A 19534-nucleotide genomic window follows, 5' to 3' on the forward strand; every position below is an offset into this window, starting at 1 on the left:
CCCTTCTTATCCCCCCAAAACCCCCTCCCCACACCCCCAGGACCCCCCCCCAAATATCCGTGCCCCCCCGGTGCCCCCCCCGTTACCGGTGCAGGCGCAGCAGCACTTGGCGGTTGGGTTGGGGGCGGGGGCCGAAGAAGAGGGAGAGGCGGCGCCCCAAATCCCGCAGCCCCCCAAAAGCGGGGACCCCCCGCAACCCGGGGCCGTGCTCCATCAGCAGCTCCGTCATCACCTGGGGGGGGGGGGGCACGGTCAGAAAGACCCCCAAATCCCCCCCCTCCAGAGCCCCCCCGATAACCCTAAATCCACCTGGAGCCCCCCAGGGACCCCAAAAGCCCCCCCAGAGTACCCTGATGACCTCAAATCCATCTGAAGCCCACCCCAGAGCACCCCAGAGACCCCAAAAGCCCCCCCTAGCCCCCCCCCAATGACTCCAAATACACCTGAAGCCCCCCCAAGCACCCCAGAGACCCCAAAAGCCCCCCCAGAGCCCCCCCAATAATCCCAGATCCACCTGGAGCCCCCCAGGGACCCCAAAAGTCCCCCCTGGAGCACCCCAATGACCCCAAATCCATCTGATCCCCCCCCCCCAAACCTCTGAGAACCCCCAGGGGAACCCAGAAGTCCCCCCAGAGCACCCTGATGACCCCAAATCCATCTGAAGCCCCCCCCCAGAGCACCCCAGGGACCCCAAAAGCCCACTCTGGAGCCCCCCATGACCTCCTGGAGCCCCCTAAGAATCCCAAATCCCCCTCTGGAGCACCCAAGGAACCCCAAATTCCCCTGAAGCCCACCCAGGACATCCTGAAGCCCCCAAAGAACCCTAAAGCCCCTCTGGAGCCCCCCACAACCCCAAATCCCCCTCTGGAGCCCCCAGGCCCCCCAAATCCCCCTGAAGCCCCCCCAGGACCTCCTGGAGCCCCCTGAGGAACCTTAAAGCCCCCTCTGGAGCCCCCCAGGCCCCCCAAATCCCCTTCTGGAGCCTCCCAAGACCTCCTGGAGCACCCCAAGGAACCCCAAATCCCCCTCTGGAGCCCCCCCCCAACCCCAAAGCCCCCTGAAGCCCCCCAGGACCCCCCCCGGACCTGCTGCAGGCTGAGCAGCACGACGCACGCCCACTCCTGGCCGTCCATGCGGCGGATGCACGCCAGCGTCTCCTTGATGATGTCCCCGTACTCAGCGTGAAACTGGGGGAAACAGGGGGGTCCCCAAAGAGCCGAGGGGACAGCGGGGGGGGGGACAGTGTCCCCAGCCCTGTCCCCACCTTGTCATAGTACTTCAAGACGTCGGAGGCGGCGCTGGGCTCCAGGACGTTGTAGATGATGAGCTTGCAGAAGCCGGCCAGCAGCATGCGGCGGCGCTGCAGGTCCTCCATGTGTGCCTCGGCGGCATCGGGCTCTGCGGGGACAAGGGGACAGCTTGGGGACAGCTTGGGGACACGGAAAGGACGCCAGGAGCAGCTGGGGGAGGTCCTCCGTGGGGTCTGGGGGCACTAAGGGGATGTTGAGGGGATTTGGGGCACCAAAGGGAAGCCAGAACCAGATGGGAGAAGTCCTTCAGGGGGCTTGGGGACACCTTGGGGACACCTTGGGGACATCAAAGGGACACAAGGGGACATCTTGGGGCCACCAGGGCCACCTTGGGGACACATTGGGGACATGAGGGGACATCTTGGGGCCACCAGGGCCACCTCAAAGCCATCCTGAGGCCACCAGGGACTGCTCGGAGATATCTCGGGGCCACCTTGGGGACATCGGGACCACTTTGGGACCACGGGAGCCACTTCATGACCACGGGGGCCACCCGAGGCCCCCCGGGGCCACCTTGGGGACGGGTTGGGGACGCGTTGGGGACCTCACCGTCACCGTCCCTGTCCCCAGGGCTGAAGACGTGGTCGAGGAGCACGGCGGCCAGCTGGGAGCGCAGCTCCACGTCGGGCACCAGCCGCAGTGGGGCCAGCGCCGCCCCGGCCCCGCGTGTCCCCGAGGGGCCCAGCACCAGCAGGAGGTCACTCAGCACCACGAAGGCCTTGGGGACAACGGGGACAACGGGGACAAGGTCGGCACGGGGCCACCGAGGTGCCACCTCGCCCTCTGTCCCCTCGCTGTCACCTGCTCCCGGACGCCGGCGTCGCCGTTGGAGAGGCAGCTCTGGCACAGGGCGCAGAAGGAGGTGGTTTTGTCCTTCAGGCTCAGCAGCTGCTCCTGGGGACACCCGGGTGGCATTTGGGGACAGCCGGGTGGCACCTGGGGATGTCCCCAAGCCGGGGCCACGTCCTCGCAAAGAGGGGGTTGTCCCCCTGTTGTCCCCTCCCCGCTGTCCCCCTGTTGTCTGTCCCTACCCTGGGGTGGTGGCGCCGCTGGGGGTCCTTGTCCCCATGTGTCCCCATCTGGTGTCCCCATCCCCGTCCCCATATCCTGTCCCCATCCCCGTGTCCTGTCCCTGTCCCCAAGTCCTGTCCCTGTCCTATTCCTGTCCCCATGTCCCTATCCGTGTTCCCATATCCTGTCCCCATCCCTGCGTCCTGTCCCTGTCCCCACATCCTGTCCCCATGTCTCCATCTATGTCCCCACATCCTATTCCTGTCCTCATGTCCCTGTCCCCATGTCCTATCCCTGTCCCTGTGTCCTATTCTTGTCCCAGTGTCCCCATCCATGTCCCCATGTCCCTGCTCCTGTCCCCATGTCCTGTCCCCGTGTCCTATTCCTGTCCCCCTGTCCTGTCCCCGTGTCCTATTCCTGTCCCCATATCCTGTCCCTGTCCCCTGCCCCATGTCCCTCTGTCCCCATGTCCCCATCCCCGCCCAGTGTCCCCACATCCCCGTCCCCACACCCCTGCCCCCTTCCCAACGTCCCCAAACCCCCAAGTCCCTGTCCCCACAGCGTCCCTTTTCTCCCCTTACCCCCAGTGCCCCCATGTCCCTGTCCCCTTCCCCAGTGTCCCCAATGTCCCCAACTGTCCCCAGTGTCCCCAGTTGTCCCCATGTCCCCAAGCTCACCTGGGGGACGTCGGTGTTGGCCAGCCGCGACAGCTCCCAGAGGATGTGGAAGTGGGCGCAGGTGATGGCGGGGACAAGGAGCTGTGGGGACACAGGGTGGCCTCGTGTCCCCTCCCTGGAGTTGTCCCCAATGTCCCCAGTGTCCCCAGTGTCCCCCAGTGTCCCCAGGTACCTGCGGGGGCACCTCGCCCGTGTCGGCCGCGCGCCGCAGGAGGAGGGTGCAGGGCTCGAAGAGCTGCCAGGGCGTCAGGTCGTGGGCGCTGCGGGGACAGGGACAGGGACAGGGGACATGGGGACAGGGGACAGGGGACATGGGGACAGGGGACAGGGACAGGGGACATGGGGACATGGGGACAGGGGACATGGGACACAGGGACATGGGGACAGGGGACAGGGGACAGGGGGACATGGGGACAGGGGACATGGGGACAGGGGACACGGATGTGGGGACATAGGGACAGGGACCTGGGGACACTGGGAAGGGGACAGGGACATGGAAATGGGGACAGGGACATGGGGACAGGGACATGGGGACAGGGACATCAGGGATGGACTAGGGACACAGGAATAGGGGGAAAGGGGACAGGGACATGGAGCCAGCGCCCCAGGGGATGGGGGGGGACGCTTGGGGATGGGGGGGGACACATTGGGGACATGTTGGGGACACGGGGCACACTTGAAGAGGACGGAGAGGCGCTTTAGGGTGGCGGTGGCGCTGTACAGCTCCTCCTCGTCCAGGGACGGCAACTGCGGGGGGGGACAGGGGGTTGGGGACAGCTGGGGACACCCCGGGGGGCTGGGGACACCCCAACACCCCCAGCCCAGCTCTAAGCCCCCCAACCCCCCACAAATCCCCCCAAATCCCCTATAACCCCTCTAAATCCCTCCAAAATGCTCTATAATCCCCCCTAAACTCCCCAAATCCCCTATAAACCCTCTAAAACCCTCCAAACCCACCCCAAATCCCCCCCAAATCCCCTAAACCCCCCCAATCCCCTCTAACCCCCCAAATCCCCTCTAACCCCCCAAATCACCCCAAAATCCGCCTGAACCCCCCTGTACCCGCAGCAGGCGGTGGCAGCGCTCCCCCAGCAGGTCCCCCATGCCCCCATCCCCACCCCAAATCCCCCCCTAACTCCCCCTAATCCCCCCAAATCCCCTATAACCCCTCCGAATCCCCCCAAATCACTCCAAACCCACCCCAAATCCCCCCCAAATCTCCTCTAACCCCTCCAAACCCACCCCAAATCCTCTCTAATTCCCCCAACTCCCTCTAAACCCAGCCCAAATCCTCCCGAATCCCCCCCAAATCCCCTAACCCCCCCCCAAATCCCTCTAAACCCCCCAAATCCTCCCATAATCCCCCTGAATCCTGCCCAAATCCCTTCATAATCCCTCCAAACCCACCCCAAATCCCCCCAAATCCCCTATAACCCCCCCTAACTCCCCCCAAATCCCCTATAATCTCCCTAAATCCCCCCCAGATCCCCTCTAACCCCTCCGAATCCCCTTAAATCGCCTCTAACCCCCCCAAATCCCCCTATAATCCCCTATACCCCACCAAATACCCCCCAAACCCCCTATAATCCCCTCAAATCCCCCCAAACCCCCCTATAATCCCCCCAAATCCCTCTAACCCCACCAACCCCCCCAAAACCCCCTGTAATCCCCCCGAATCCCCCCCAAATCCCCCGACCCCCCCCGTATTCGCAGCAGGCGGTGGCAGCGCTCCCCCAGCAGGTCCCCCATGCCCCCATCCCCACCCCATTACCCCAAACCCACCCGAAATCCCCCCCAAACCCCCTATAATCCTCCCAAATCCCCCCCAGATCCCCTCTAACCCCTCCGAATCCCCCTTAAATCGCCTCTAACCCCCCCAAATCCCCCCACAACCCCCTGTAATCCTCCCAAATCCCCCCCAAATCCCCCCCAAATCCCCTATAACCTCCATAAATGCCCCCAAACTCCCCGTATACCCCAAAACCCACCCCAAATCCCCCCCAAATCCCCTCTAACCCCCCCAAATCCCTCCAACCCCCCCCCAAATCCCCTATAACCCCCCCTAAATCCCCCTATAATCCCCTCTAACACCCCCAAATCCCCCCAAACCCCCTCTAACCCACCCCAAATCCCCTCTAACCCCCCCCAAATCTCCCCAAATCCCCCCCAAATCCCCTCTACCCCCCCGTACCCGCAGCAGGCGGTGGCAGCGCTCCCCCAGCAGGTCCCCCATGCCCCTATCCCTGCCCCACTACCTCCACCCCATTACCCCAAAACCACCCCAAGTCCCCCCAGAAACCCCTACAATCCCCCCTAACTCCCTCCAAATCCCCTATAACCCCCCTGAATGCCCCCCAAATCCCCCCAATTCCCCTCCAAATCCCCCCCAATCCCCTCCAACCCCCCCCAAATCCCCCCAAATCCCCTCTAACCCCCCCTAAATCCCCCTATAATCCCCTCTAACCCCCCCAAATCCCCCCCAAACCCCCTCTAACCCACCCCAAATCCCCTCTAACCCACCCCAAATCTCCCCAAACCCCCCAAATCCCCCCCAGATCCCCCCCAATCCCCCCTGTACCCGCAGCAGGCGGTGGCAGCGCTCCCCCAGCAGGTCCCCCAGGCGGCTCCTCACCAGCTCCCCGCGCCCCCGCAGCGGCAGCCGGGGGTCGCAGAGGGCCCCCAGGGCTCGGGAGGCCGCCCCCAGCACCTCCGGCCCCGTGTGCTTCTGCACCAGCTCCTGCAGCTGCGCCAGCGCCTGCTCCAGGGGCTGCGGGGTATGGGGTGGGGGTCACGGCCACCCGAAAGGGCCAGGGGACCCTCTGGGGAATGGGGACCCCAAAGGGCCAGGGGACACGGGGACCCTATAAGGATTGGGGACATGGGGACCCTATGGGGAATGGGTGACCCTATAAGGATTGCGGACATGGTGATCCCAAAGGGTGAGGGGACACGGGGACCCTATGGGGAACGGGGACCCCAAAGGGCCAGGGGACACAGGGACCCTATAAGGACTGGGGACAGTATGACCCTATAAGGACCGGGTGACCCTGTAGGACCCAGGTCAGGTGACCCTATAGGGCTGGGACCAGCTGACCCTACAGGAGTGGGTGACCCTATACGGTTGGGACCAGATGACCCTATAGGACCGGGTGACCTTATAAGGACCAAGTGACCCTATAGGATTGGGGCCAGGTGACCCTATAAGGACCAGGGGACCCTAAAGGACTAGGTGACCCTATAGGATTAGGGTCAGGTGACCCTATAAGGACTGGGTGACCCTACAGGACTGGCTGACCCTATAGGATTGGGGTCAGGTGACCCTATAGGGCCGGCTGACCCTATAGGGCCTGCGCTCACCCTCTCCAGCCGCGCGGTGCAGTAGACGCTGAGCTCGAAGCAGCTCAGCACCTCCAGCAGCGGCGTCACCTTCTCCTCGTCCGCCGAAAACTTTTGGGGGGGTCACAGGGAGTGAGGGGGGGTCACCCGGGTGTCCCCCCACCCCAAAAATGTCCCCGAGGCCCCCCCGGGGTCCCCTCACCTTGGCCAGCAGCCGGGGCAGGATGGGGGCCAGGCAGAGGCTGAGCCGCGAGCGCTGCTCCGTCATCGCCCGCCTCCCCTTGGGGGGCGCCTGGGGGGGGGACACAGGTGACAATGATGACAATGACCCCCCCCCGGGACAATGACCCCCCCCCCGGGGACAATGACACCACCCCAGGGGTCACTGATACCCCATCAGGGGTCACTGACACCCCATCAGGTGGCACTGACCCCCCCCAGGTGACAGTGACCCCCCAAAGGGGACACTGAGACCCCCTCTTGGGTACAATAACCCCCCCTTGGGGACATATAACCCCCCCTTGGGGACACTAAGACTCCCCCCAGGTGACAATAACCCCCCCCTTGGGGACACTAACCCCCCATCGGTGACATTAAGACCCCCCCTTGGGGACAATGACCCCCCCCCAAGATAATACTGACCCCCCCTTGGTGACACTGAGACCCCCCCGGGTGACAATAACCCCCCCAAGTGACAATGACCCCCCCCAAGATGACAATAACCCCCCCTTGGTGACACTGAGACCGCCCCCCAGGGACAGTGAGACCCCCCCAGGTGACAATAACCCCCCCCCCTTGGGGACAATGACCTCCCCCCGGTGACAATAACCCCCTTTGGTGACACTGAGACCCCCCCCCAAGTGACAATGAGCACCCCCAGGTGACAATGACCCCCCCCAGGTGACACCGCCCCCCCCCTACCTTGTGGGGGGGTCCCCGTCCCACTGGGGGCCCCTCCCCCGCCGCCCGCTTGGCGCTGGCCGCCAGGATCTCCACCAGGGCCTTCTCCTGCTGGTCGCTGAGTGCTGGGGGGGGAACTGGGATGGACTGGGAGGGACTGGGACGGGACTGGGAGGGGGGCTGGGGGGACTGGGGGGACTGGGGGGGGACTGGGGGGACTGGGAGGGGGCTTGGGGGGACTGGGGGGGGACTGGGATGGACTGGGAGGGGGCTGGGGGGGGACTGGGGGGACTGGGAGGGGCGCTGGGGGACACTGGGATGGACTGGGAAGGACTGGGAGGGACTGGGAGGGGGCTGGGGGGGGCGGACTGGGGGGGACTGGGGGGGACTGGGAGGGGGTTGAGGAGGTTCCCAGTGCCAACCAGCTCCCCCCAGTATCATCCCAGTGTCCCCTGGCGCCATCCCAGTGCCTCCCAGTGACCCCTGGTGCCCACCCAGTTATCCCCCGTTCCTCCCAGTCCCATCCCAGTACTCCCCAGTACCCCCCAGTGCCTCCCAGTTCCCTCCTAGCATCCTTCCCGTGCCTCCCAGTCTCTCCCAGTGCCCCCTGGCACCCTCCCAGTCCCATTCCAGTCCCTTCCAGTTATCCCCAGTGCCCCTCAGTCCCATCCCTGTTCCCCTCATTGTCTCCCAGTGCCCTCCCAGTGCCTCCCAGTCCCCTCCCAGTCCCCTCCCAGTGCCCCCCAGTTGCCCACCCTCCTCGGGGGCCTCCTCCAGCAGCAGCCCCCCGGCCGTGTCCCAGTCCCGCAGCTGGGTCCCGGCGCAGTCCCAGAGGCTGTCCACGAGGTACGCGGCGTGCTGGTGGAGCTGGGGACAGGGACAGCGCTGGCACCCGGGGTCCCTTGGGTGTCCCCTGGGTGTCCCCGGATGTCCCCTGGGTGTTACTGTAAGTCCCTTGGGTGTCCCCTGGGTGTCCCTGGGTGTCCCTTGGGTGCCCCCAGATTGTCCCCAGGGTGCCCCCAGACTGTCCCCAGGGTGTCACCTCGCTCTCAATGAAGAAGGTCAGCAGCAGGCGGAAGAAGGTGCGGTTGTCCCCGCTGCCGGGGGACGGCTCGGTGTCACCCTCGTGCCGCGGGGACAGCAGGCTGGGGACAAGGCCAGGGAGTGGCATTGGGGAGGGGACAGCGGGGGGGGGACATCAGGGGGTGCAGGGTCCCAAGATGGGTTTTTTGGGGGAGAGGGAGTGGGGACAGGGGGACAGAAAGGGACACGGGATGGGGACAGGGGGGTCCCAAGGGGAGAGGGCTGGGGACACAAAGGGACACAGGGGTCCCATGGGGACAGGGATGGGGACATAAAGGGACATGGGGTGGGGAAACGGGGGTCCTAGAAGGACTGGGGACAGGGCTGGGGACACAAAGGGACACAGGATGGGGACAGGGATGTCCCAAGGGCATGGGGACAGGGTTGGGGACACTCAGGGGTTGGGGACACAAAGGGACACAGGGAATGGGGACAGGGGGGTCCTAGAGGGATTGGGGACAGGGTTGGGGCAGCAAGGGACACGGGATGGGGACAGGGGGGTCCCGTGGGTGTGGGGACAGCGTTGGGGACACAAAGAGACTGGCGGGGACACGGCAGGACCGGGTGCCACCATCCCCATGGCGACAACCCCGGGTGCCACCAAGCCTCGCACCCGGTGGCGGCACCGATTGGGGACAACACCCGGGGGTGGCACCGGAGAGGGAAAAAGACCCCAGGGGGTGACACCGGGAGGGGACAGGGGACAGGGGAGGTGACACAGGAGGGGACAAGGGGGTGGCCCGGCCTCACCTGCGGTAGAGGAAGAGGCCGGCGGCGGTGGCGAGGGGACGGCGGCTGCAGAAGACGGCCGGGTAGACGCGGTGACAATCGGCCTCCGTCAGCGCCTCGGCCACCGTGCTGGGGTGACAACGGGGACACCGCTGTCCCCCGGCTGTGTCCCCTGTCCCCGAGCCGTGTCCCAACCCCCCAGCCCCGTGTCCTGCCTGGCTTCGTCTCGCCCGTTTTGTGTCCCCCTTGGTGCTCTCAGACCCTAACCGGTGTCCCCAGTGTCCCCATCCCCCGTGTCCCCAATGTCCCCAACGTCCCCAATGTCCCTCCCTGGCCCCATCTCCCCCATTTTGCGTCCCCTCGTCCCCTTTGTTCCCTCCAAGCCCATCCCATGTCCCCCTGTCCCCAACGTCCCCAACGTCCCCAATGCCCCCCCCATGTCCCCTTTGTCCCCAATGTCCCCCCCATGTCCCTCTTGTCCCCCATGCCCCCCCGTCCCCAATGTACCCCTTATCTCCCCATCCCCAATGTTCCCCTGTCCCAAATGTCCTTGCCCCCAATGACCCCAACATCCCCAATGTCCCTTGTCCCCCCCATATCCCCAATATCCCCAATGTCCTCATGTCCCCCATGTCCCCCATGTCCCCAATGTCCCCCTGTCCCCAGTGTCCCCATTATCCCCAATGTCCCCCATGTCCCCAGTGTCCCCCCCTTGTCCCCAATGTCCCCCCCCATGTCCCCAACATCCCCAACATCCCCCTGCCCCCAATCCCCAATGTTCCCCATGTCCCCGATGTCCCCAAGGTCCCCCCCATGTCCCCAGTGTCCCCAACATCCCCCAGGCCCCTCCCCATGTCCCCAGTGTCCCCAGCATCTCCCATGTCCCCAATGTCCCCCCCGTGTCCCCAACGTCCCCAAACTCACTCCAGCATCACCGTCAGCAGCTTCACCGCCTCCACGGCCACCACGGGGTCCTTGTCCTGCACCATGGACACCAAGCGGGCCTGGGGGGGGGGGGACGACGACACCCGTTGTCACCCCCTGGGGACCTCGGCAGGGAGGTGACAGCGTTGGGGACACGGGGGGGGGACACGCTCACCTTGAAGCGCCTGGTGAAGAGCTCCATGTGCGCGGCCGTGTCCCGGCAGGCGTACAGCCCCTGCAGCACCCGCACGCAGCGCAGACGCACCTCCCCCTGCTGCGGGTCCCCAAGTGTCCCCAAGTGTCCCCAAGGGTCCCCTCCCGGCCACAAAGGTCCCCAAGGGTCTCCTCTCCTAACCCCAAGTGTTCCCTCCCAGCCCCAAAGGTCCCCAAGGGTCCCCTCTCCCAGCCCCAGTGGTCCCCAAGTGTCTCCTCTCCTGACGCCAAGTGTCACCTCCTGGTCCCAAGTGTCCCCAAGGGTCCCCTCCCAGCCACAAAGGTCCCCAAGGGTCTCCTCTCCTGACGCCAAGTGTCCCCTCCTGGTCCCAAGTGTCCCCAAGCGTCCCCAAGGGTCCCCTCCTGGCCCCAAGGGTCCCCAAGTGTCTCCTCTCCTGACCCCAAGTGTCCCCAAGGGTCCCCTCCTGGCCCCATGCGTCCCCAAGTGCCCCCCATCCTGTCCCCAAAGATCTCCAGCCATCCTCTCCTGGCCTCAAGGGTCCCCAAGTGTCCCCTCCCAGCCCCAAAGGTCCCCAAGGGTCCCCTCTCCCAGCCCCAGTGGTCCCCAAGTGTCTCCTCTCCTGACGCCAAGGGTCCCCTCCTGGTCCCAAGTGTTCCCAAGGGTCCCCTCCCAGCCACAAAGGTCCCCAAGTGTCCCCTCTCACAGCACCAGTGGTCCCCAAGTGTCCCCCATCCTGCTCCCAAAGGTCCCCAGCCAGCCCCTCCTGGTCCCAGTGGTCCCCAAGTGTCCCCAAGGGTTCCCAAGTGTCCCCTCCCAGCCACAAAGGTCCCCAAGGGTCTCCTCTCCCGGCCCCAAGTGTCCCCAAGTGTCCCCAAGGGTCCCCTCCCAGCCACAAAGGTCCCCAAGTGTCCCCTCTCCCATCCCCAGTGGTCCCCAAGGGTCTCCTCTCCTGACGCCAAGTGTCCCCTCCTGGTCCCAAGTGTCCCCAAGTGTCCCCAAGGGTCCCCTCTCAGCCCCAAAGGTCCCTAAGGGTCCCCTCTCCCAGCCCCAGTGGTCCCCAAGGGTCTCCTCTCCCTATGCCAAGTGTCCCCTCCTGGTCCCAGTGGTCTCCAAGTGTCCCCAAGGGTCCCCTCCTGGCCACAAAGGTCTCCAAGTGTCCCCTCCCTGCCCCAAGTGTCCCCAAGTGTCCCCTCCCATCCTCAGGTGTCCCTAAGGGTCCCCTCCTGGCCCCAAAGGTCCCCAGGTGTCCCTCCCAGGGAACCCCATGTCCCCGAGGTGTCCCTCAAGGCATCCCTATGCCCCCACAGTGTCCCCATGTCCCCAGGGTGTCCCTTTGTCTCAAGGGTGTCCCCACAGTGTCCCCATGTCCCCAAGGTGTCCCTTTGTCTCCAGGGTGTCCCCCCAGTGTCCCCATGCCCCCCAGCTGTCCCTGTGTCCCCAAGGTGTCCCTGTGACCCCAAGGTGTCCCCACAGTGTCCCCATGTCCCCAAGGTGTCCCCGAGGTGTCCCTGTGTCCCCAAGGTGTCCCCACAGTGTCCCCTTGTCCCCAAGGTGTCCCCAAGGTGTCCCCTTGTCCCCAAGGTGTCCCTGTGTCCCCAAGGTGTCCCCACAGTGTCCCCATGTCCCCAGTGTCCCCATGTCCCCAAGGTGTCCCCGAGGTGTCCCCATATCCCCAAGGTGTCCCCAAGGTGTCCCCATGTCCCAAGATGTCACTGCGTCCCCAAGATACCCCCACGCTCCCATAGCTGTCCCTGTGTCCCCAAGGCATCCCCATGTCCCCACGGTGTCCCCACGCCCCCCAGCTGTCCCCGTGTCCCCGAGGTGTCCCCAGGATGTCCCCACCTTGTCGTGCAGGGTCCAGCCGAGGTACTTGAGGTGGCCGTCGGTGAGGAAGGAGGCCGGGAAGCTGCACATCCACGTCCCCAGCTCCTCCATGCACAGCGCGCGCACGTCGGGCACCACGTCCCTGGGGGGGGGACAGCGCCTTGGGGACACCGCCAGGGGGACAGCGCCACAGGGACAGCGCCTTGGGGACACCACGGCCCCGACACGCTCGGGGTCCCCAGGGCCACCCCAGGGATCCCCCTGTCCTGGTGACAACGTCCTGGTCCCGGTCCCCAACCCCTCCTGGTGACGTTCTCCGAGGAGAACCCAACTTGGTTCCGTCCCAGTTCCAAACTGGTCCCAGTTCCAAACCCTTACGGGTGACGTTCTCCAAGGAGAACCCAACTTGGTTCCGCCCCAGTTCTAAACTGGTCCCAGTTCCAAACTGGTCCCAGTTCCAAACTCTTACTGGTGACGTTCTCCAAGGAAAACCCAACTTGGTTCCGTCCCAGTTCTAAACTGGTCCCAGTTCCAAACTGGTCCCAGTTCCAAACCCTTACTGGTGACGTTCTCTGAGGAGAACCCAACTTGGTTCCGTCCCAGTTCTAAACTGGTCCCAGTTCCAAACTGGTCCCAGTTCCAAACCCTTACTGGTGACGTTCTCTGAGGAGAACCCAACTTGGTTTCGTCCCAGTTCCAATCTGGTCCCAGGTCCCAACTGGTCCCAGTCCCCAACCCCTCCTGGTGACGTTCTCCAAGGAGAACCCAACTTGGTTCCATCCCTGTTCCAGACTGGTCCCAGTTCCCAACCACAACTGGTGACGTTCTCCAAGGAAAACTCAACTTAGTTTCATTCCCAGATGCAAACTGGTCCCAGTTCCCAACTGGGCTGTCCCCAGTGCCACCACAGTGACAACCCCTCCTGGTGACAACCTTCTCCAAGGAGAACCCAACTTGGTTGCGTCCCAGTTCCAAACTGGTCCCAGTCCCCAACTGGGCTCTCCCCACTGGCTCCAGTCCCTAACCACGCTGTTCCCAGTGCCACCCACTGCCACCCAGTGCCCCCAGCACCACCCCAGTGCTGCCCAGCACCATGCAGTGCCACCCAGAGCCACCCCAGTGCCACCCAGTATCCTCCAGCATCACCCCAGTGCCCCCTAGCACCATCCCAATGCCACCCAGTGCCCCCCAGCACCACCTCAATGCCACCCAGTGCTACCCAGTGGTACCCAGTTCCGCCCAGCACCACTCCAGCGCCCCCCCACCTGTATCGGTGCACGAAGACCCCCTTGAAGATGGCGTTCATCACGGCCTCGATCTCCTCCTGCTGCTCCTGGAGCTGGACGGCACCCACGGGCGTCACCGGGGCGCCCGTGCCCGTGTCCCCACCGCGTCCCCAAACGTCACCCACCTCCCGCAGCGACTCCTGCAGCGCCTCCAGCTTGCCGGGGGCTCTCCGGGGGGGGCTTTTCCCCCTTTCGGCCTCGTAGAGCCTCCGGGTGTTGTCGCGGCGCTGGCTCAGCCCCAGCACCACCTCCACCAGCGCCGTCATCAGCTTCATGGCTGGGGACAGCGGGACGGTGGCGGGGGGGCGTCGGGGACACCCGGCGGGTGACAAGTTGGGGGTGGGGGGTGTCACCTACCTGCCAAGGTGGCCGTGTGGCGGAAGGCGCGCACTTGGGAGTCGGCGAGGCTGGTGAGCAGCGCGGTGAGGCCGCCGAGGAGGAAGCCATCGTAGAGGACGGCGTGGCGGCTCCGCAGGGCCACCGCTGTCACCACGGCCCCAAAAGAGGCCCGAAAACGGCGCCACGGCCCCATGGAGAGGGACAGGGGGTAGTCGGAGGAGTCCTGGGGGGGGACACGGGGGCAGAATGGGGACACGAAGGGATGAGGTGGCGGGGATGGACAGGAGGGAAATGGGGGCGGAAAAGGGAGAAAATGGGGGCGGAAAGGGAGAAAATGGGGGCGGAAAGGGAGAAAATGGGGGCGGAAAGGGACACTATGAGGGGGACGTAAAGGGACAAAGTGGTGGGGATGCAAAGGGGGAAAATGGGGACACAAAGGAAAAAAATGGGTGGCAGAAAGGGGTGAAATTGGGAATGGAAAGGGACAAAATGGGGGGGACATAAAGGAACAAAATGTGGGGACGCAAAGGGACAAAATGTGGGGATGCAAAGGGACAAAACGGGGATTGGAAGGGACAAAATGGGGACACAAAGGGACAAAATGGGTGGCAGAAAGGTGTGAAATTGGGAATGGAAAGGGACAAAATGGGGGGGACATAAAGGGACAAAATGGGGGGACAAAGGGAAAGAATGGGTGGCAGAAAGGGGTGATGAAATTGGGATTGTAAAGGGACAAAATGTGGGGACGCAAAAGGACAAAATGTGGGGACAAAAAGGGACAAAATGTGGGGACAAAAAGGGACAAAACGGGGATTGGAAAGGGACAAAATGGGGACACAAAGGGAAAAAATGGGTGGCAGAAAGGGGTGAAATTGGGAATGGAAAAGGACAAAATGGGGAAGCAAAAGGACAAAATGTGGGGACAAAAAGGGACAAAGTGGTGGGGATGCAAAGGGACAAGATGGCGGCGTCAAAGCAGTGACAAGATGGCTGCCTCACAGAGGTGAGAAAACGGTAACAGCGCATAAAACTAAAGTATCAGGGACACAAGGGACAAAATGCTGCAGTCACAAAAGGGACTAAATGGACGGGACGCAAAGGGATGAAGTGGCAGGGACGCAAGGGGACAAGATGGCGGCGTCACACTGGAGACAAGATGGCCGCCTCACAGAGGAGACAAGATGGCGGCATCCCCACACCACCACACATCCCCCAGTACCTCGCTGAAGGTCTCGGTCAGCCGCTGGATGATCTCGGTGTTCTGCTGCTCCCGCAGCATGGCCAGCGTCACCGTGCCTGCCGGGAGGGGACACGGCGGGTGACGGGGATGTCCCCCAGGGGGGTGACAGGGGGACGGGGAGCGGGGTGGCCGCACCTCGGCAGCCGCAGGAGCGGATGATGAAGTTGACGAGCTCCAGGAAGGCCGGCTCCCGGTCCCGCTTGTAGCCCTGCAGCCACTCGTCCACCGCCACCTGCGGGCACAGTGACACGTGGTGACATGTGGTGACATGTGGTGACATGTGGTGACACATGGTGGCCCCACATTTGAGCAAATGCCCCCCCCCCATGTCCCCTTCCCAAGGTGGACACGTCCCCGTGTCCCTTTGGGGGCTGGTTTTGCTCGCGTGTCCCTTTATCCCTGTGTGTCCCCGTGCCCCCCAACATGTCCCCATGTCCCCCCATGTCCCCATGTCCCCCCCATGTCGCCCCCTGTCCCCGTGTCACCTCGATGGCCACCCTGCCATCCATGACGGCCTGGTAGAGGACGTTCTCCTCCGAGCTGCTGCCGTCCTCGCTGGGCTCCCTCCGGGGACGTTTGGGGACCTGCGGAGGTGACACGGGGGTGACAAGGGAGGGCACGGCTTTGGGGACGGGGACGGGGACAAAGGGGACACGTACGGGGCAGGGGCTGGGCCCCCCCTGAGCCCCCCGCTTCTCCTGCAGGGTGGTCTCGAAGTAGCTGCCGGAGTCGTTGTCACTGCTGCTGGTGTCCCTGTGGGGACAGTGGGGACAGCGAGGGGGGGGGCTGTTGTCACCTCCCCCCCCCCCAAAAAAAAAACACAACTCACGTGCTGGGGGGGGAGCTGGGGGGCGGGTCCTGGGGACCAGCTGGGCACCGTGAGGACATGGTGACAGCAGCGCTGGGGGGGGGACACAGGTTGGGGGGGTGTTGGGGGCCCCCCCATTTGGAGAGGGCCCCCCCCAGGTCCTGCAGAATGGGGACGTGGGGGGGGCAAACACCCCCCATGAGTCGTTTGGGGGGGTCCCGAGACCCCAAACACCCCCTGAGGTTACATGGGGGGGTCCCGAGACCCCCCGGAGTAATACTGGGGGGGGCAAACCCCCCCAGGGTCACTTGGGTGGGGGGGTCCCAAGACCCTAAAGACCCCCTAGGGTTACACGGGGGGGTCCCAAAGCCCCCCCAGGGCCATTTAGGGGGGGTCCCAAGGCCCCAAATCCTCCCCCCGAGCAGTGTGGGACGGTCCCAAGGCCCCTCAAGGCCCCTCAAGGCCCCCCGGGGTCACACTGGGGGGGGGGTCCCAAGGCCCCAAAACCCCTCAGGGTAATGTGGGGGGGTCCCAAGCCCCCCCTGGGGTCACGTGAAGGGGGCTCTCCCCCCCCCCCGCCTGCCTCGCCTCGCGCCGCCTCACCTCTCCCCTGCCCGCACCTGCGCCCGGCCCGCAGCGCGCACGCTCACAAACAGGGGGCGGGGCCTGGGGACGGGGGGCGGGGCCTGCGGGGCCCAGAGGAGGGCCCCTGTGGCCTGGGGTCCCTATGGGGCCCTATAGGGGAGGCCCTGTGGCCCCTAGAAGCGGGTCCCTATGGGGCCCTATGGCCTGGGGTGCTTATGGGGTCCTGTAGCTGGGTCCTTGTGGCCCCCTATGGCCTGGGGTCCCTATAGGACCCTGTAGGTGGGCCCCTATGGCCCGGGGTCCCTGAAGGACCCTATAGGTGGTCCCTATGGCCTGGGGTCCCTATGGGGCCCTATAGCCGGGTCCCTATAGTGCCCTATAACCAGGTCGCTATGGCACCCTATGGCCTGGGGTCCCTATGGAGCCCTATAGCCAGTTCCCTATAACGCTCAATAACCAAGTCCCTATGGCAGCACCCTGTGGTCTGCGGTCCCTATAGGACCCTACAGGTGGCCCCCTATAGCCCCCTATTGGCCCAGGTTCCCTGTAGGGCTCTATAGGGCCCTATGGCCTGGGGTTCCTATAGGACCCTATAGGCGTCTTCCTATGGCCCTCTATGTCCCAGGGTCCCTATAGGACCCTATAGGTCCCTATAGGTCCCTAAAGCCCTATAGGTCCCTATGGCCCTCTATGGCTCTATAGGTCCCTATAGGGCTCTATAGGACCCTATGGCGTGGGTCCCTATAGGGCCCTATAGCTGGGTCCCTATGGCCCCTATGGCCTGGGGTCCCTATAGCCCCCTATGGCCCAGGGGCGGTGCTCCCAGTGCCCCTCCAAAGCCTTCCCAGTGCTCCCAGTGCCCCTCCAGTCTCCCCCAGTGCCTCCCAGTGCCCCTCCAAAGCTTTCCCAATACTCCCAGTCCCCCCCAGTCTCTCCCAGTCCCCCCCAGTCTCTCCCAGTGCCCCCCCCCGCACCCCCCCGGACCCCCCCAGCGCTGGGTGCGGCACCTGACACACAGCGACTCCTACGTCCTGCGGCTCTGAGGGGGGGGACGGGGACAGGGAGACAATGGGGACAGCAGGATGGGGGCATGGGGACACGGGGACAATGGGATGGGGACATGGGGACAAGGACATCAGGACAAGGACACTCGGATGGGGACATGGGGACAAGGACATCGATATGAGATCAGGATGGGGACACTGGCACAAGGACATTGGCACGGGGACATAGGGGTGGGGACATCGGGACAAGGACATTGGGATGAGGATGTTGGGATGGGGACACTGGGACAAGGACACAGGGATGGGGACATCGGGGTGGGGAGAGTGGGATGGGGACATTGGGATGACATCGGGGTGGTGGCATTGGGATGGAGACATCAGGATGGGGACATCGGGATGGGGACACTGGGACAAGGACACTGGGATGGGGACAGCAGGATGGGGACTTGGGGACAGGGACATCAGGACAAGGACATCGGGATGGGGACACTGGGATGGGGACATTGGGGTGGGGACACGGGACAAGGAAATCAGGAGAAGGACATTGGGATGGGGACACGGGGACATGGGGACAATGGGATGGGGACAGCAGGATGGGGATATTGGGGACAAGGACATTGGTAATGGGGACACTGGGATGGGGACAGGGGGACAAGGACATCAGGGTGGGGACAGCGGGATGGGGACACGGGGGCATCAGAACAGGGACATCGGGGTGGGGACATTGGGACAGGGACAGTGGGACGGGAACACGGGGACAAGGACATCGGGATGGGGACAGCAGGGTGACGTTGGGATGGGGACATGGGGACAAGGACACTGGGATCACATCGGGATGGGGACAGTGGGATGGGGACATCGGGGAGGGGACATCAGGACGAGGACATTGGGGTGGGGACAGTGGGATGGGGACAACCCAATGGGGACATCGAGGACAGGGACATTGGGGGGGAGGGGGGGCACAAGGATGGGGGGGACACCGGGACAAGGATGGGGAGGGACAAGGACAAAGAGGGGGGGACACGGGGATGGGGTGGGGACATCGGCGGGGGACCCACTGTGACCAGACCCCCCCTGTCCCTCCCCCCCAAAACTAAACTTTTTTGAGGCCGCGTTGCCAATCCCGCTCTTTATTGAACCAAACGGGGTGTGGGGGTGGGGGGTGGGGGGTGGGACCCCCAACATTTTGGGCTCAGAACAGCAAAAAACAGCAAAAACCAGAAATGACGCCTTCCGGCTGCGGCTCCACGCTCAGTCCTGGGGAAAGAAACCCCCCCAAAAAATGGGGGGGGGGCAATTTGGGGGGGGGTCCCCCAATTTTTGGGGGGGTCCCCAGATTGTGGGGGGGGGGTCCCAAAGTTTTTGGGGGGGGTCCGCAAATTTGGGGGGGGGGCTGTAAGAGGGGGAAGGGTGAAAACGGGAGCGGGATTTAGGGGGTGTAGTTTTTTTTTTGGGGGGGGGCAGATTTTTTTGGGGGTCCTCAAATTTGAGGGGGGGGAGCTGGGGGAGGGGGAGGGTGAAAATGGCAGGATTTGGGGGAGGTGGAAATGGGGGGGTGCATTTTGGGGTGAGGGGGCACTTTGGGAGTGGGGAGGGTGAAAATTTGGGGGGCAATTTGGGGGGGGGGAAAATTGGGGGGGATTGGGGTAAAATTGGAGGGGGTATTTGGGCGGAGAGGGTGGAAATGGAGGCAATTTTGGGGTGGGGTGGGCCAAATTTGGGGAGGGGGGAAGTAGTGGGGGTAAACAAAAAAAAAGGGGGGGGGCGTTGGGGGGAAATTTGGGGGGGGGAGGCAACATTTCGCCCCCCCCCCTCACCTCGATTCCCAGGATGGAGGAGTCAAAGAGGTCCCGGACCTGGGGGGGGGGGGGGAAGCAGCACCCAGGAGCCCCCCCTTGGTGCTGGGGGGGCTGTGGGGGGGGGCTCACCTGGTCTAGCTGCAGGGGGGGCTCCTCGCTGCTGCCCCCCCCCCCTCCTCCTCCTCCTCCTCCTCCACCACACTTAATCTGGCGACGAATCTGGGAGCCCCCCCAGTATGCCCAGTGCCTCCCAGTATGCCCAGTGCCCCCCCAGTATGCCCAGTGCCCCCCCAGTATGCCCAGTGCCTCCCCGCAGTCCCTCCCAGTATGCTCATTGCCCCCCCAGTCCCATCCCAGTGCTCTTCAATATGCCCAGTGCCTCCCCCCAGTCCTTCCCAGTATGCCCAGTGCACCCCCAGTCCCATCCCAGTACCCCCAGTGTCCCCCAGTATGCCCAGTGCCCCCCCAGTCCCTCCCAGTATGCCCAGTGCACCCCCAGTCCCA

General features: G+C 64.4%; 1 protein-coding gene and 1 long non-coding RNA gene across 2 annotated transcripts; both read right to left on the reverse strand.

Moving 5' to 3' along the window:
* Window positions 1-82: 82 nt before the first annotated feature.
* Window positions 83-15741, reverse strand: LOC137846618 (cohesin subunit SA-3-like). Its single transcript, XM_068664614.1, has 26 exons — window positions 15664-15741; window positions 15494-15587; window positions 15320-15418; window positions 14970-15066; window positions 14814-14890; window positions 13613-13817; window positions 13381-13532; window positions 13235-13308; window positions 11988-12111; window positions 10146-10244; window positions 9971-10050; window positions 9068-9175; window positions 8277-8379; window positions 7990-8101; window positions 7256-7359; window positions 6537-6626; window positions 6356-6445; window positions 5577-5765; window positions 3675-3745; window positions 3171-3258; window positions 2999-3079; window positions 2112-2204; window positions 1860-2028; window positions 1265-1398; window positions 1086-1187; window positions 83-232 (listed from the first exon to the last, which is right to left on the reverse strand). The coding sequence occupies exons 1-26, from the start codon at window positions 15720-15722 to the stop codon at window positions 83-85; spliced, it is 2844 nt and encodes a 947-aa protein (XP_068520715.1). The 5' UTR covers window positions 15723-15741.
* Window positions 15742-18287: 2546 nt separating this feature from the next.
* Window positions 18288-19293, reverse strand: LOC137846644 (uncharacterized). The gene is made up of 3 exons (XR_011090585.1): window positions 19160-19293; window positions 19049-19087; window positions 18288-18488 (listed from the first exon to the last, which is right to left on the reverse strand). It is a non-coding gene; the product is annotated as an uncharacterized lncRNA (long non-coding RNA).
* Window positions 19294-19534: the final 241 nt, after the last annotated feature.

The sequence above is a fragment of the Anas acuta genome, chromosome 35 (assembly GCF_963932015.1).
Source record: "Anas acuta chromosome 35, bAnaAcu1.1, whole genome shotgun sequence".
NCBI lineage: Eukaryota > Metazoa > Chordata > Aves > Anseriformes > Anatidae > Anas > Anas acuta.